The following is a 14,985-nucleotide window of genomic DNA, read 5'->3' as shown; positions in this document are numbered from 1 at the left end:
ACTATATAGCAAGCAGGAACAACACAATGATAGCTTGTTGACACTTACTTGTGAGATTTGATGTTTGAACTGTCCAGAACTCCATATTCTTGTCCCACACTCCATATCCTTGCTGTTTTGCTGCTGAAACTGTAATTACAAAGAGAAAAACTGAAGTCAGTAGTTGAAATTAAATGTGTAACAACATTACAGCAAGTGAGCAAGTAATTCAAAATTTAAAAAGAACCAAGCATTACACTTGCCTTTGGCGCTGTGCATCGAAATCTGCAGAGCAATGAGCCAAGCAGAGCAAGAGCAATGAGCCAAGAGCATAGCACGAGCCAAGAGCAGAGCAAGAAAACTTACCATCGGAGGAGGAGCTCATCTTCAGACGTCGCCACGCCGGCGGGCGGCGGCCAGGCGATGGCGTGATGCGAGCTGGCGGCTGCATGACCCGGGCGGCGTGACACAGGCGGTCGGGCGGCAGCGTGATGCGAGCGGCGGCGGCGGCACGACGCAGGCGACGGCGGCGGCGTGACGCAGGCGGCGGTGGCAGCTCGACTCGAGCAGTCGAGCGGAGGTTTGTGCTTGCGTGGTGCACAGAAGTGGCTTCTATATAGTTAACCCTAATGGGCCTAATTGAGCCTAGTACAGGCGGCGGGCTGGTCATCTTTTGGCCGCCAACCTGATCGACCAAGCAGCAAGTCGGACGACTAATCTTGATTAGGCGACGATTAGTTGGACGATCAGACATCTGATCGACAAAAGCTAGTCGCTCCACTTATCGAAGCCAGCGGAGCGATAAGGTCGACTAATCGCGGCGATTAGTCGGACGACTGTATAACTTTGCATATGTCTGCAAGGTTGAATCCACTCCCACTTTGTTCTACAGATTTTTTTTGTTCTGCAGATGTCTTCTTTAATAAGGCACTATCTTTTTGGGCACCTGTTCTTATTGCACTTCGTCTCCTCGAATTTACCTGTAGCAAAAGGTCGTAGGAACAAAGGGGTCAATTATTTATGCCATAAAGGAGCATAATATATATGAGTTGGACTCAGCTTTAACTTATAAATTTGTCAACTCGAGTCTCTGTTCGTTCATTGAAAGGTTCACGGTAAGAAAGACTCTAACTATGATGGCAAAATATCTATCTTGTGCTGAATCCGTCTATAGTTCCTGTATCGACCGGGAAAAGCTGATGAGCATTGTGTACTCCTCGAGCTTGGATGCCACTGCACGACACTGGTGCTTGGGCAGGCAGGACATCCTAGCTCCGACGCAGCACGAGCCGGTGCGGCCTGGAGCGGTGGGCAGACAAGGCAACAGGGCGCATCGCGGTGGGTCGGTCCGGCTGGTGGCCAGAGGGCGGCGTGACAGCATGCTCCTCGGTCCGACTTATTATGGATAGTGTATCCATATTGTTAAAATGTTTGCATATTAACGATGTATATTACTGTTAGACAGAGTCTTGATCTTGTACGGCTTAGAGCCTGGCTTCCAGCCGGCCAGCCATGTTTAGTATGTTGATTAGAGATACGGGGAGGTGTCCTAGTCCTATACGAGGTTTCCTTTTGCCTCACGGTTCTTCTCCCCTATATATGTAAATGTATTGTCTCGCAATTAATCAATCTACTATTCTACAATCTCTTTCATGGTATCACGAGTCTAGGGCTTAATCCCTTCTCTTCTTCCGCTGCATCAGCGTTGCCCGTCGACGCCGCCTCCCGCGCATTCGCCGGCTCTGCGCTCCCACCATGCGCGATCCCACGCCCTGTGCCATCGATTCCTGCGCGCCCCTGCGTCGTCGCCGCCCTCTGCGCGACCTCCTGCCTGCGTGCCCCTGCGCCGCCTCCCGCACGCCCTTGCGCTGCCTGCTGATGCCGCCTCCTTGCGCGTTCGCCGGCCCTGCGCCATGACCCAAGACGGATCTGGTGTCGAGACCGATCCCGTCGCCCTCGCTGAGAAGGCGCGCGCCGAGTAGGAGGCTCGCGACGCCGCCCGCCAGCGCGCCGACGAGGCGGATCAAGAAGCCGCCGCCATCTTGAAGAAATCAAGGCGGCCTCTGAGCGCCTCCGTGCTGCTCAAGAGCGCGCTGCCCGTGAACGTACTGTGGCTCAATCTCCTGACAGCGGTGGCTCCGACGCCGGCGACCATCCTGACCCCAACGGTGATCCACTTGCCGCCGCGCTACTCCAACAGGAGGCCGCCGTCCTCCTCAACCTTCACGCCCAGGCTGTCTCCGTCCAGAACATTTGTTTTCTGGTCCCGCTCCTCCTCGACGTGAACTCCACCTTCTACGGCCGCTGGAAGCAATCGTTCCTCGACGTCCTCGGCAAGTACTCGCTTCAGTCCCACGTACTCTCCGACGCCATCTCACCCCACTCGCCTTCATGGGTGCGGATGAACTGCGCCGTTCGTACCTGGCTCCTCGGCGCCATCTCCGACAACCTCGCCGACAAGGTCTCCGAGCGCGACGCCTCCGCCCGAGTGATCTGGCTCGAGTCCCAGTTCCTTGGGAACCGCACCACGCGTGCTCTCTACGTCGATCAGGAGTTCCGCGCCTTCACCCAAGGCGATCTGTCCGTTGTCGACTACTGCCGCCGGTTCAAGCGCATGGCCGAGGATCTCTGCGACCTCGGCCAACCTGTCTCCGACGAGACTCTCGTCCTCGACATCGTCCGCAGGCTGAATGAACGCTTCAGGGCTCTCGGTCTCCACATCAGGCGCACCACCCCGCTGCCTTCGTTCCTGCAGGTTCGGGACGACCTGCGTCTTGAAGAGATCACCATGGCCAAAGGTCCTCCGGCGACCGCCCTCACTGCCTTCTCTAATGGCGGTTCTGGCAGCTCCAGCAGTGGTGGCGGTTCTGGTGGCTCCAAACCGCCGGTCAAACCGCCACAGCAGCAGCAACAGCAATCCCGTCGTCAACGTGGCGGCAAGCGGTGGAACAAGGAAGCCAAGGACAGCGCCTCCCAGGGTGCTTCCACAGGCGGTGGTGGCATCACTACCCCTGGCGGCGCCCTTCCTCCTGGCGGCTACACGTATCGGAACCCGTGGACCGGTGCCATCTTCATGTGGCCTGGTCCGCAGGTTGGACGCCCCTCCGCGCCCCAGCAGGCGCCTCTCCAGCAGCTGCAGCCACCCCAGACCTACATCGCCGGTCCTCCTGGCCAGTGGGCCGGCCAGTGGGGTGTTCCTCCCGCTGCTTCTCCTCCCTCCTTGGCGCAAGGATGGGATCAGCAATCTCTGGCGAGCAACTTCCAGACCATGACGCTTCAGCAGCCGCCACAACATGAGTGGTACTTCGACACTGGAGCCACCAGTCACATGGCATCTGACTCTGGTATCCTCTCATCCTCCTCAGCTCCTTCCAGTCACTGTACATCCTCAATTATTGTCGGTAACGGGAACCTTCTTCCCGTCACTTCTACTAGCACCACCGTTCTTCCACATAAGCTTTATCTTAATAATGTTTTGGTCTCTCCTAACCTGATTAAGAATCTTATCTCCGTTCGCCAGTTTACCACTGACAATAATTGTTCTGTGGAATTTGACCCCTTTGGTTGCTCTGTGAAGGATCTATCAACCAGGAATGAGATCGTCAGATGTGACAGTTCCGGCCCTCTCTACCCACTGCAGCTTTCAGCTTCCGCGCTCCTTGCTAACACTTCGACACTTTGGCACCAACGTCTTGGGCATCCTGTCAGCTTCGCCGTCATGTTCGTCTTCCGTTTCATGCGTCCTTATCTCGCGCCTCGCGCCCTTTTGAGTTGCTACATTGTGATTTATGGACATCACCAATCACTAGTGTTTCGGGTCATAAATATTATCTTGTGATTCTTGATGATTTTTCACATTATCTTTGGACGTTTACATTGCGATTGAAGTCAGACACGTTCTCTACCCTATCTGATTTTTTCGCTTATGTGCGCACCCAGTTCGATGTGGCTGTGCAGGTTATTCAGTGCGACAATGGCATGGAGTTTGATAACTCCAGTTCGTGTGTCTTCTTCCTCGCCAACGGCATTCGTCTGCGCATGTCTTGTCCATACACCTCTCCTCAAAACGGTAAAGCTGAACGCATCATTCGGACTATCAACAATATCGTTCGCTCTCTTCTTTTTCAGGGTAGCGTCCCCCCCAGGTTTTGGGCAGCCGCCCGCAGCACTGCCACATATTTGCTGATCATTCTTCCCACCAAGACACTCAATTTCTCCACGCCGTACTTTTCCCTCTTCCGGAACAGCCGACGTACGACCACTTGCGTGTCTTTGGTTGTAAGTGCTACCCAGACCTTTCTGCCACCGCCGCTAATAAACTTGCTCCTCGATCTGCCTTGTGCGTGTTTCTTGGGTACTCTCCGCACCACAAGGGCTATCTTTGCCTTGATCGTCACACCAATCGACTCATCATCCCCCGCCATGTAGTCTTTGAGGAGACTTCTTTTCCGTTTTCGGAATCTTCCTCTACTCCTACACGCACTGATTTTGATTTCCTGGAGGAGTTTACTAACCCGGTGGCTGTTCACTTTCCGCCATCACCGTTTTCTCTACCTGCAGGATCCTCTGGTGTCTCCTCGTCGCCTGCGCCTAGCGCTGCGCCTTGCAGACCCACAGCTTTGGAGGGTGATTCTGCTGCTGCACCCTGTGCAGCACCATCGCCTATCTTGCCACGACGTGCGCCCAGCGTGGTCTTGGCGCCCGTCTCTTCGCCCGCGCCACACACGGCCACGCCTTCTGAGGTCTCCGCTGCGCCACGCGCGGCCACGCCTCCCGACGTCACTGCTGTGCCACGCGCGGCTACGCCTCCTGTCGTCATCACCGCGCCACACGTGGGCTCCGACGATGACGCTGCACCATGCGCGGCCCCCGACGATGACGCTGCACCACGCGCGGCTCCAGCACCTACTCCTTTCATGCCACGCACGGCACCGCCGGACTCTTCGGCCACGACGTCACCGGTTTCTATATTGCGTCGTCGACCTCCTCCTACCACCAAGGTCTACCAGAGGCGACTTCTTGGTCCGGTCTCCTCCACCAGTTGCATCTCTCCGGTCAGTGTTCCGGTTCATGCCCCTGGTCCCGTCGGTCCTCCACTGCCTCCTGGTACAGTTGCAGTTACTCCGGTGGAATATCAGCATGGCATGCGTACACGCAGCAAATCTGGTTTTCGGGTTCCTGCTCTATTTCAGACCGAGTCACTGTCACCTATTCCGCGGAGTTACCGTGCTGCTCTTGCTAATCCACATTGGAGAGCAGCAATGGAAGCTGAATTTTCTGCTCTCTTGTCCAACCACACTTGGGATCTATTGCCTCGACCAGCTGGAGCTAATGTGGTCACCGGCAAGTGGGTTTTCAAGCACAAGTTTTCATGCTGATGGGAGTTTCGAGCGCTACAATGCTCGTTGGGTACTTCGTGGTTTTACTCAACGTCCAGGTGTTGACTTTGCAGAGACATTCAGTCCAGTTGATAGGCCAGCTACAGTCCGGACGGTTCTATCTCTTGCTGTCTCGCGCTCCTGGCCGATCCACTAGCTTGACGTCACCAATGCTTTTCTTCAGGGACATCTGTCAGAGACAGTTTACTGCATCCAGCCTTCAGGATTTGAGGATTCAGCTCATCCTGATCATGTGTGTCGCCTCAATCGCTCCCTGTATGGTCTTAAGCAGGCTCCTGGTTCAGCCGGTTTGCTTCACATCTTTTATAGCTGGATTTCACTGAGGCAAAGTCCGACACATCGCTGTTCGTCTATCATCACGGCGCAAATATGGCATATCTATTGCTTTATGTTGATGACATTGTTCTGACAGCCTCATCTCCAGCTTTATTGCGGCAGATTATTGGTGCTCTTCAGCAGGAATTCTCCATGAAGGACCTTGGGACCCTTCATCACTTTCTTGGTATGCATGTTCAGCATCTTGGCTCAAATCTCTTTCTTTCTCAGCAACAGTACATGATTGAGATTCTTGAGCGTGTTGATATGGCTGATTGCAAGTCTTGTTCAACTCCGGTGGATCTTAATCCAAAGTTATCTGCTGATGGTCCTCTCACGGCTGCGGGTGCTACGGATTTTCGGAGTCTCGCTGGTGCTCTTCAGTGGCTTACTTTCACCAGACCGGATATTTGCTATGCTGTTCAGCAAGTTTTCCTTCATATGCATGATCCCAGGGAGACACATCTTGCTGCTCTAAAGCGCATCCTACGCTACGTTCGTGGCACATTTCATATGGGTTTGCTCATTCGTCCTTCTACACAGGCTGATTTGGTGGTCTACTCTGATGCCGATTGGGCAGGTTGTCCGGATACACGCAGGTCCACCTCGGGCTATACGGTGTTCCTTGGTGACAATTTGGTTTCCTGGTCTTCCAAACGTCAGAATACAGTCTCCCGTTCCAGTGCAGAGGCCGAGTATCGAGCTGTTGCCAATGCTGTTGCAGAAGCCACTTGGTTATGCCAACTTTTGTCTGTGCTGCACACTCCCTTGCGCAAGACAACCTTGGTGTATTGTGATAACATCAGCTCTGTCTACATGTCTGCCAATCCTGTTCAGCATCAGCGGACAAAACACATTGAGATCGACCTTCACTTCGTCCGGGAGCGTGTTGCTGTTGGTGATATTCGTGTTCTCCACATGCCGACGACTTCTCAGTTCGTCGACATCTTCACCAAAGGGCTGCCTTCCTCGGTCTTCACTGAATTTCGGTCTAGTCTTAATGTTCGGTGTCCCGACGATCCGACTGCGGGGGGTGTTAGACAGAGTCCTGATCTTTTACGGCTTAGAGCCTGGCTTCCAGCCGGCCAGCCATGTTTAGTATGTTGATTAGAGGTACGGGGAGGTGTCCTAGTCCTATACGAGGTTTCCTTTTGCCTCACAGTTCTTCTCCCCTATATATGTAAATGTATTCTCTCAATTAATCAATCTACTATTTTGCAATCTCTTTCAATTACCCTATGCTTAATTGCATATTTTGTTACCTTTTATATTTACATATATTTGATTGTTTAAATGGTAGGGCGCGCAGCGCACGCCTAATGTTCTAGTGAGTATGAACAAAAGGCAGAGTTTGAAGATTCATTTGCAGCTATGAGAGAAAAAGTTAGAAAATCAACTTGGTTGGACAGCATTTACATGCAGAAACATAAGTGGGATGAGTGCTACATGCTGGGGGTTTTTTCACTAGGAATGCGAAGTACACAACTAAGCGAGAGCTTAAATAATGCATTAAAAGGCCATTTCAAATCAGATCTTGACATTATTAGGTTCCTAAAGCGTCTAGAACATGTTGTTCAAGACAAGAGCGATAAGGAGTTACCAGCTGAATTTGAATCTAGAAAGAAGCAACCGAAGATTGGGACGATGGCACCTATGTTGATACAAGAAAGTATGATTTATACACCTTCAATATTTGAAGTCTTTCAAGCTGAATATGAAAAGTACTTGGCTGCCTACACAGTAACTCAAATGGAAGTAATGAATTTGTGCCATTTGATGCAAGTACTTGATCATATGCTAGTTTCATAGGCAAAGAGGAATAACATTTCTAGCCTCTACTACCTAATCTTCATACTGGAAGATGTTCTGCAGAAAAGATCAAAAGAAGACTTTTCCCTATATTATATTGCATGTTCAGAGTTCAACCGATCACATGTGCATGTTGCGAAATTGCTTCTTGCCTTTCTTCTTTGTGTGCCTGCAAAGTCATGTAAGCTGACCATATATAGACAGGAGAGACAACTGTCAGTAGATCAGGAGCATATTTCTTTCTAGCAAATGGTTCAAACCCCAAGAAAAAGAAGAGCCAGGATGAAGGCAAAATTGAAATTATTGAATCCATTCCTGAAGTAAAATGAAAGGCCCTCGGTTCCATACAAGTGACTTGCGCCACCACCAAGAACGTTATATTTCAGAAGATTGATCAGCAACAGACGAAAGAACCTAGCATAAACTTGTCATGATCAGTCAAACACAAACATATTGTAAACATTGAATTTGTGAGGGATTTGCTTACAAGAAAGCACAGTGAAGTAAAAAATCCAGACAGAAAAACCCTTGTAAAGGATCCTCTGATTAGAGAATAAACAGTAACAGGGAGGAAAACCAAAATTGAGAAAGGCCAACCAAGGATCACTCCACCAGCTGCAAAACTGAGACTGCACCAGCATATTTCTCAAGAAGGAAGTGTGCAGACGAAAGTGTTACTGCATAAATGGAGAATGAACTTGGCAAGAAATCTGGAATATAGTATAAATATAATTAAGGTAGCACCCAGTTGGAACAACCACACGTCTGCAATGTAATTAGCAAACAACAACAGAAAACTGGCAAAGAAGCAACCGCTGGATAAGAATACTGGTACTGGCAGAGAAGCAACCGCTGGATAAGCATACTGGTACTGGCAGAGAAGCAACCGCTGGATATATAAGCATAGTGGTACTTGCAAAGAAGCAACCGCTAGATAAGCATAGCATTGCAAGAATATAACAAGCAAGTCGCTTCCCATATCTTCTTGAAAGAGCAACCACCAGAACAGTTTCGGTAATGAGACCAAGAAAGATTGTCACTGAGTTGAACACACGAACTTTCACAGCAGAATAGATGAGATATCATTAGTAAGCACGAATGGGTGAAGAGATAAGGATGTGAAGAAACCAAAGGAGCAAGAAACTACGAACCTTATGCTCACCAAAGATTAGTGAATGAAGCAGGCCCAGCTACAAGAGCATGAAAGAAAAGGTACAATTATGACCGAAGAGTAAAGTCGGAACTGCAATAGACATTTTTGCAGAAAGTCAAAATCAAACAGCAAAGCCTTTTTTTTTGTCCCAAGTTAAAATCGATGTCCTACCACGGCCGTCTCCTATTATCCCCTGCGCCCACGACGCATTGTGTTTCTACTTTCTAGTTCCGGAGCGAGATCGAGAGAGAAGAGAGACCGAAAGGGGGAAGAGTTCTTTTTTTAAGGATCGATCGAGGAAAGGGAATGACACAACTCTCAGCATTGTTCCATAAAAAAAACCAACTCTCAGCATTATTCAGTAGTAATAACTAGTCAAAATGGTTGCAACATAGCACAAAGGATACATGGCTGATGTGGTCTAATTTAAGTGGATTTAAAGGCTATCCTATTTGAAATCCTGTGAATTCAACTTATAAGCAAAACTTGCCAGCAGCAATACAAGTAAGCTAAACAAATTAAAACAGCGACTTAGAAAATGTAGGTCAAAACAAAATACAGGGCTCCTTCTTTTTGTGTTTAAAGTGTAATATAAAAAGTTCAAACTGGTTAGTTGAGGGAAATAATGGATTCTAAGGGACACCAGAGAGATAATGTTAACTAGATACAAGTACTTGATCATATGCTAGTTTCATAGGCAAAGAGAAATAATATTTCTAGCCTCTACTACATAATCTTCATACAGGAAGATGTTCTGCAGAAAAGATCAAAAGAAGACTTTTCCCTATATTATATTGCATGTTCGAGAGTTCAACCGATCACATGTGCATATTGCGAAATTGCTTCTTACCTTTCTTCTTTGTGTGGCTGCAAAGTCATGTAAGCCAACCAGATATAGACAGGAGAGACAACTATCAGTAGATCAATCAGGAGCATATTTCTTTCTAGCAAATGGTACAACCCTCAAGAAAAGAAGAGCCAGGATGAAGGCAAAATTTAAATTATGGAATCCATTCCTGAAGTAAAATGAAAGGCCCTCGGTTCCATACAAGTGACTTTCGCCACCACCAAGAACCTTCTATTTCAGAAGATTTTGAACACCGAGAATGTCAATCGACCATATATAGCAGTAGTAATCAGCAACAAACGAAAGAACCTAGCGTAAACTTGCCATGATCAGTCAAACTCATACATATTGTAAACAGTGAATTTGTGAGGGATTTACTTACAAGAAAGCACAGTGAAGTCAAAATCCAGATAGAAAAACCCTTCTAAAAGATCCTCTGATTAGAGAATAAACACTTAAACAGTAATAGGGAGGAAAACCAAAATTGAGAAAGGCCAACCAAGGATCACTCCACCAGCTGCAACTGAGACTGCACCAGCATATTTCTCAAGAAGGAAGTGTGACAGGGAGGAAAACCAAAATTGAGAAAGGCCAACCAAGGATCACTCCACCAGCTGCAACTGAGACTGCACCAGCATATTTGTCAAGAAGGAAGTGTGCAGACGAAAGTGTTACTGGATACATGGAGAATGAACTTGGCAAGAAACCTGGAATAGAGTATAAATATAATTAAGGTAGCACCCAGTTGGAGCAACCACATGTCTGCAATGTAATTAGCAAACAACAGCAGAAAACTGGCAAAGAAGCAACCGCTGGATTAGCAGTACTTGGTACTGGCAGAGAAGCAACCGCTGGATAGATAAGTCACTGGGCCGTGGGCCGGAAGGGCCTGTTCGGCTTGTGCCAAGGTCAAGGCAATCGATGGGGTCGATGGGTACAAGTAGCCTATAAGTAGAGGAATGTTCCTCTCCGAGACTCCTTCCACCTCCTTCCTCCTTGGTTGAGACACCGCACAACCCAGTACACCCACCTTAGCTCTCCAATTAAGATGCAGAAAGCTCTCCTCGTGGCCCTGGTGGCCACGGTGGACGCCGCATTCACTTTCACCGCCGACGACATAGAGTCTGAGGAGGCTCTCTGGGAGCTGTTTGGGCGCTGGGCTGCGTACCACGAGGTGGTGCGCGAGCCCGGCCGGTTCGCGGCGCTCAAGGCCAACGTCCAGTGGCGTTGGTCCAAGCAGCGACACTCTGGGCGCCCGATGGCACTCAACGTGTTCGGCGACCGATCGTTCGACGAGCTCGCCCCACAGTCTTGCTTGAAGTGTGCCGCCGACCCCTGTCCCCCGGATCAGGAGATGGAGGTCATCGACCTCGAGCTCATGGCCGCCAAGCGAGCCGCTGTCAGTCCCGCCACCACGCTCCCCAGCAAGCTGGACTGGAGCAAGGTGGACTGGAGGGATGAAAAGCCCACTGCAGTCACTGACGTGAAGCGCCAGGGCCAGTGCGGAAGCTGCTGGGCTTTCGCCGCAGCTGGTGCCGTGGAAGGCGCCCACGCCATCGAGACACAGTCCGCGGCTGTCTCTCTCTCGCCGCAGTATCTGCTTGACTGCACCTCCGAGTACATCGACAAGTCCTGCGACTGCTCCGGCGGAAGCAGGGTACATGCTCTGAATCTCATCCAGAAGCTTGGCGGAATCCCATTGGACTCGGACTACCCATACATGGGGTACCAGTCCCAATGCGACCATCACAAGTTCCACTGGTCCGCGACCATCTTGAATTGGTGGAGAATCCAGAGCTTCAACGCGACCGAGTTGAAGCTTGCCGTCTACCTCCAGCCCGTATCGGTGGGCATCGGTCTGGACGCCGACTTCTATCATTGGGAACCGACTTCCGATGGCTCCGTGTACTACGGCCCGGGCAGCACCACCGTCTCCCACGCGGTGTTGATTGTCGGCTACGACATGGACGACCTCGGCCTCCCATTCTGGATCGTGAAGAACTCGTGGGGGGGCGACAAGGGGTACATAAACATCAACGCCGAGGTCAACGTCGGCCAAATTGGCAATCCCATATTTGTCGATGCTGGTATGTACTGTATACTGTATATAAGTTTTGTACAAGTGGCCTGGCTTCACTTTTGTTGATTACCTCCTTGGTTGCAAATGCAGGTTCCGTGCCAGTGTGACCAGTACGAGAACCGCGAGAACGTCGGACGACGACGGCCCATTGTCACAGCTGGTGACTACTTAGTATTACTATACTATATATTCATTTACGTTTTCAGCCCATAAGCCGGCTCGGCCCATTTACCTATGACTATGATGTTGGCTTCTCATGAATTAACTAATCGCTAATCCATCAGTCAATGGAGTTGTAAGTGGAACTGAATTACATACGTGCAAGCAAAAATATAACAACACGTGTTGTGCATCATCAGCAACTCAAGCTCAGAATGTTAAGATCATGCAGTGTTTTTATGAAAATTTGTAAGAGGGCATCACACACCTTTCCTCAGAGTAGTGTTGAATATTTAACCACAGATAAGAAAACTCAAAACCACTATTTTCTAACGGATTGACGCAGCTTCAGAGTAATAATGATCCACTTGAAGAAATTTCAGAGCCATTTTTCTACACTTGCTTCATATTCTTAACTAGTAGCCGGGCGCGTGCGGCTTCATATTCTTAACTAGTAGCCGGGCGCACGCCCTTGCTGAATGTTCAGGACTGTGTTCTGATAGATAAAAGATAAACAAGGTGGTGCATACAAATGTCGTTCTACACTTAATAGCAGTACGGATAAGTTTAATTATACATCAGAGGATATATTACCATTAGTTGGCTATACATAACAAGGAGTATTAGCATGAGCTGGTCTTTGAAGGTGCTGTTGTGCTTGTTCATTCTTCTGGTTATGATACTAGTGGATTGCGCACAACCATGGAGGCACAGGGGTAGACAGATATATATGTGTGAAATCTTTGTATGAAAATAAGCTCAAGGAGGCGTGTTTAATATAGATATGGCATACAAAGTAACTGAAATACTTCAACTCGGGCTGTAACGCAGTTCATTATGTATATTTTACAGCGCATTAAAATAAGGATGGGTACATATATTACATGTTGAGACTACATAAGTTTAGTACTGAATAGATATGTCATACAGTAACAGAACTTCGAAAGAAGTGTGTCGCTGCTATGGAATTTTAATATGTCATACAGAAACAAAACTTCTTTGTAGACTACATTTTTTGTTCCACTAGCAAGGTGGCCCGTGCGTGAACGCACGTGCTTTACGTTAATACAATACTAATGAAAACTCCAATATAATGACAGATTGATTATACTGACTCGTGTTGTGCACCTGCTGAAACTCTGGCCTAGCGGCGAACGTGAGAGGCGTGAATAGCAAGCAAATTTAACCTAGACAAAGAGGTCTGGGGAAGGACTCACTTCTTGGTGCCCTCAGGCACGACAAGGCGCTCATAGCGATCTGGGGCATTGATATGCGATTAACTCCTGGTGCCTCCTGCTTCAATCACTGCAAGCGTGGTTCATCAGAGTGTCAGGCCACAGAGAGAAAGGGGGTATCAGCAGTCAGACAGTGGCGCCAAAAATTGGTTGAGTAGGTACACCCAACAAAGTGAACGAAATAAAACCCATCAGATTTCACAATTTTGACCGCATTGCCATGTCTGAGACGGATTCATTGACGAAAAATAAAATATGGTTAGGTTCAGACGTTCAGTTAAACCTCCAGTAGCAAATTCGTCAGCATTCTGATGATGGTAATAGAAATAAGCTTATGTCCGCACTCTAATTCTCTAAACCAGGTGCGCAAATGAATCCGCAACAAACAACTGGATCGGTGAGCACGAGCGACTCAGATTCAAGAGGCGGTAGCGCAGAGGACGATATTCCGTGGAATAGAGAGAATGGCTCGTCCAAGCAAGATCTGCAAGGAATGAAGAAATCGTTCCGGGTTCGGGTGGATCCGCACTCCACGCCAGGCAGCGGCCGGGGGACGGAGACACCGATGGGGAGAACAGGAGGGAGGAGGCGGGGCTACTGGCTGGGTCGGCGGGGAACTGGATCTGCGGGAGAAGATCGGGAGCGGAAACTCACGAGCAGTAGGATTTGTTCGGGGGCACGGAGCTGCGGCCGACGCCGCGGTTGTCGAACCAGTAGACTCGATGCCCTCGCCGGCGTCATCCCCTTTGCAACCGGTGATTTTAGATATCGCGGGCGGGTGCCATCGATACAGGTGAGAAAAACAATTAGTTTTGAGCAGAAACACGCTCCAACTCGCGATTTCTATGGGTCTCCACCCCCTCCCACCCTCCTCGGCCCTGACAGGCGGGCCCACCGTGAGGGGTACAGCGGGCCCAAATTGGATGAAAAAAGTTTTTAATTGTATTTTATCTTTATAGTATAGAATAGAATAGATTTAGCTACCATCGTCGGCTTCTATCAAATGGCCGTCACTGCCTCAAACATCCCAGCTATCGGTGAGAAAGATGTAGCTGGTAGACTCAGTAATCAGCAACCTAACATGCCACCAGCAAGTACCTGAGTGCCTCGCAATGAATGTAGAGACGTGCATTTCTATGCAAATTTTGTTCTGTTAATAAAGAATGGACATATATTGCTATGGCAAATAAATGGATGTATTATATATTTGAGAATATATTCAACTGTGCTCGTGCTCTGTCTATTTATACATCTTGGCAAGGAGAAAAGAAACTGCTGGATGAGGACTCACAAATCCAAAATAAGATATGCAGGGCTGAAAACTGACAAAAGGAAGCTGAACTAAATACAGGAATAGAGGTAACGTTTATATGCTAACTGCGAAGGAAGCAGGCTATCAAGTTCAATTTTTCAAAGCATCAGCTCCTATACTGAAGGGAAAGCTGTCAAATAAATGTGACGTGAACAAATATCATCACCTGAAACAGAGGCATGAAGCCAATCACATAACTGAAGCGCATGGGTCTGGTATACGGGTCTTCATCCGCCCGTTTTTCGCAGCGATCATGGATAATAAGAATAAGTTGTGATCTCCAGTACGCTTACAAATGCAAAAGCTAGACAAAACTTTCCCGGTGTGCAGCTTGTGCCTAGTAAAAGAACGAAAAATCATATTTTTGAAGTGATCGAAAGAAAGCAAGGAAAGCAGTGAAAATGTAGATAGAAAGTCATAGAGAAAAAATAAAGGTAATTGAAAACCTAACACTCAGATGGAGGATAAAATAAAGTAAATCCTATTTCACCGTATATCTGTATTCATGAACCAGAAAAAGATATCTTATTTTTTATTTGTTTGCTCATTCGCTCTTATAAACCTGAACGTTGATGACATCAATTGCCCTTGATGAAGGTGAGATTATGTTACCGGCCAATAAGCATGCGCAAAGATTACATAAATTAGCTCGAGAGGCAGCAGATATGCAAAGACCATACTGACAATGGAACATTAT

At 48.6% G+C, this 14,985-nt stretch overlaps 2 protein-coding genes across 3 annotated transcripts; both read left to right on the top strand.

Moving 5' to 3' along the window:
• Nucleotides 1–831: 831 nt before the first annotated feature.
• LOC120651088 lies at nt 832–7,592 on the top strand. Of its 2 annotated transcripts, none has more exons than XM_039928453.1 (2): nt 832–842; nt 1,154–7,592. In XM_039928453.1, exon 2 carries the CDS (start codon nt 2,381–2,383, stop codon nt 3,815–3,817), a length of 1,437 nt encoding a protein of 478 aa, XP_039784387.1. In that variant the 5' UTR covers nt 832–842; nt 1,154–2,380; the 3' UTR covers nt 3,818–7,592. The 2 variants fall into 2 exon arrangements, with proteins under 2 accessions (XP_039784387.1, XP_039784386.1); XM_039928452.1 differs by having other exon boundaries at nt 838–1,094.
• Nucleotides 7,593–10,550: 2,958 nt separating this feature from the next.
• Nucleotides 10,551–11,689, top strand: LOC120647910 (macrodontain-1-like). The gene is made up of 2 exons (XM_039924718.1): nt 10,551–11,589; nt 11,673–11,689. Exons 1-2 carry the CDS (start codon nt 10,551–10,553, stop codon nt 11,687–11,689), a joined length of 1,056 nt encoding a protein of 351 aa, XP_039780652.1.
• The last annotated feature ends 3,296 nt before the right edge of the window (nt 11,690–14,985 follow it).

Source organism: Panicum virgatum, chromosome 9K (assembly GCF_016808335.1).
Source record: "Panicum virgatum strain AP13 chromosome 9K, P.virgatum_v5, whole genome shotgun sequence".
In the NCBI taxonomy this organism is placed as follows: Eukaryota; Viridiplantae; Streptophyta; class Magnoliopsida; order Poales; family Poaceae; genus Panicum; species Panicum virgatum.
This window is presented reverse-complemented; position numbering and strand designations above follow the sequence as displayed.

What these genes read in the sequence shown, in the direction of transcription:
- LOC120651088 (XM_039928453.1), top strand. Translation starts at nt 2,381, where the DNA reads ATGAACTGCGCCGTTCGTACCTGGCTCCTCGGCGCCATCTCCGACAAC.
- LOC120647910 (XM_039924718.1), top strand. Translation starts at nt 10,551, where the DNA reads ATGCAGAAAGCTCTCCTCGTGGCCCTGGTGGCCACGGTGGACGCCGCA.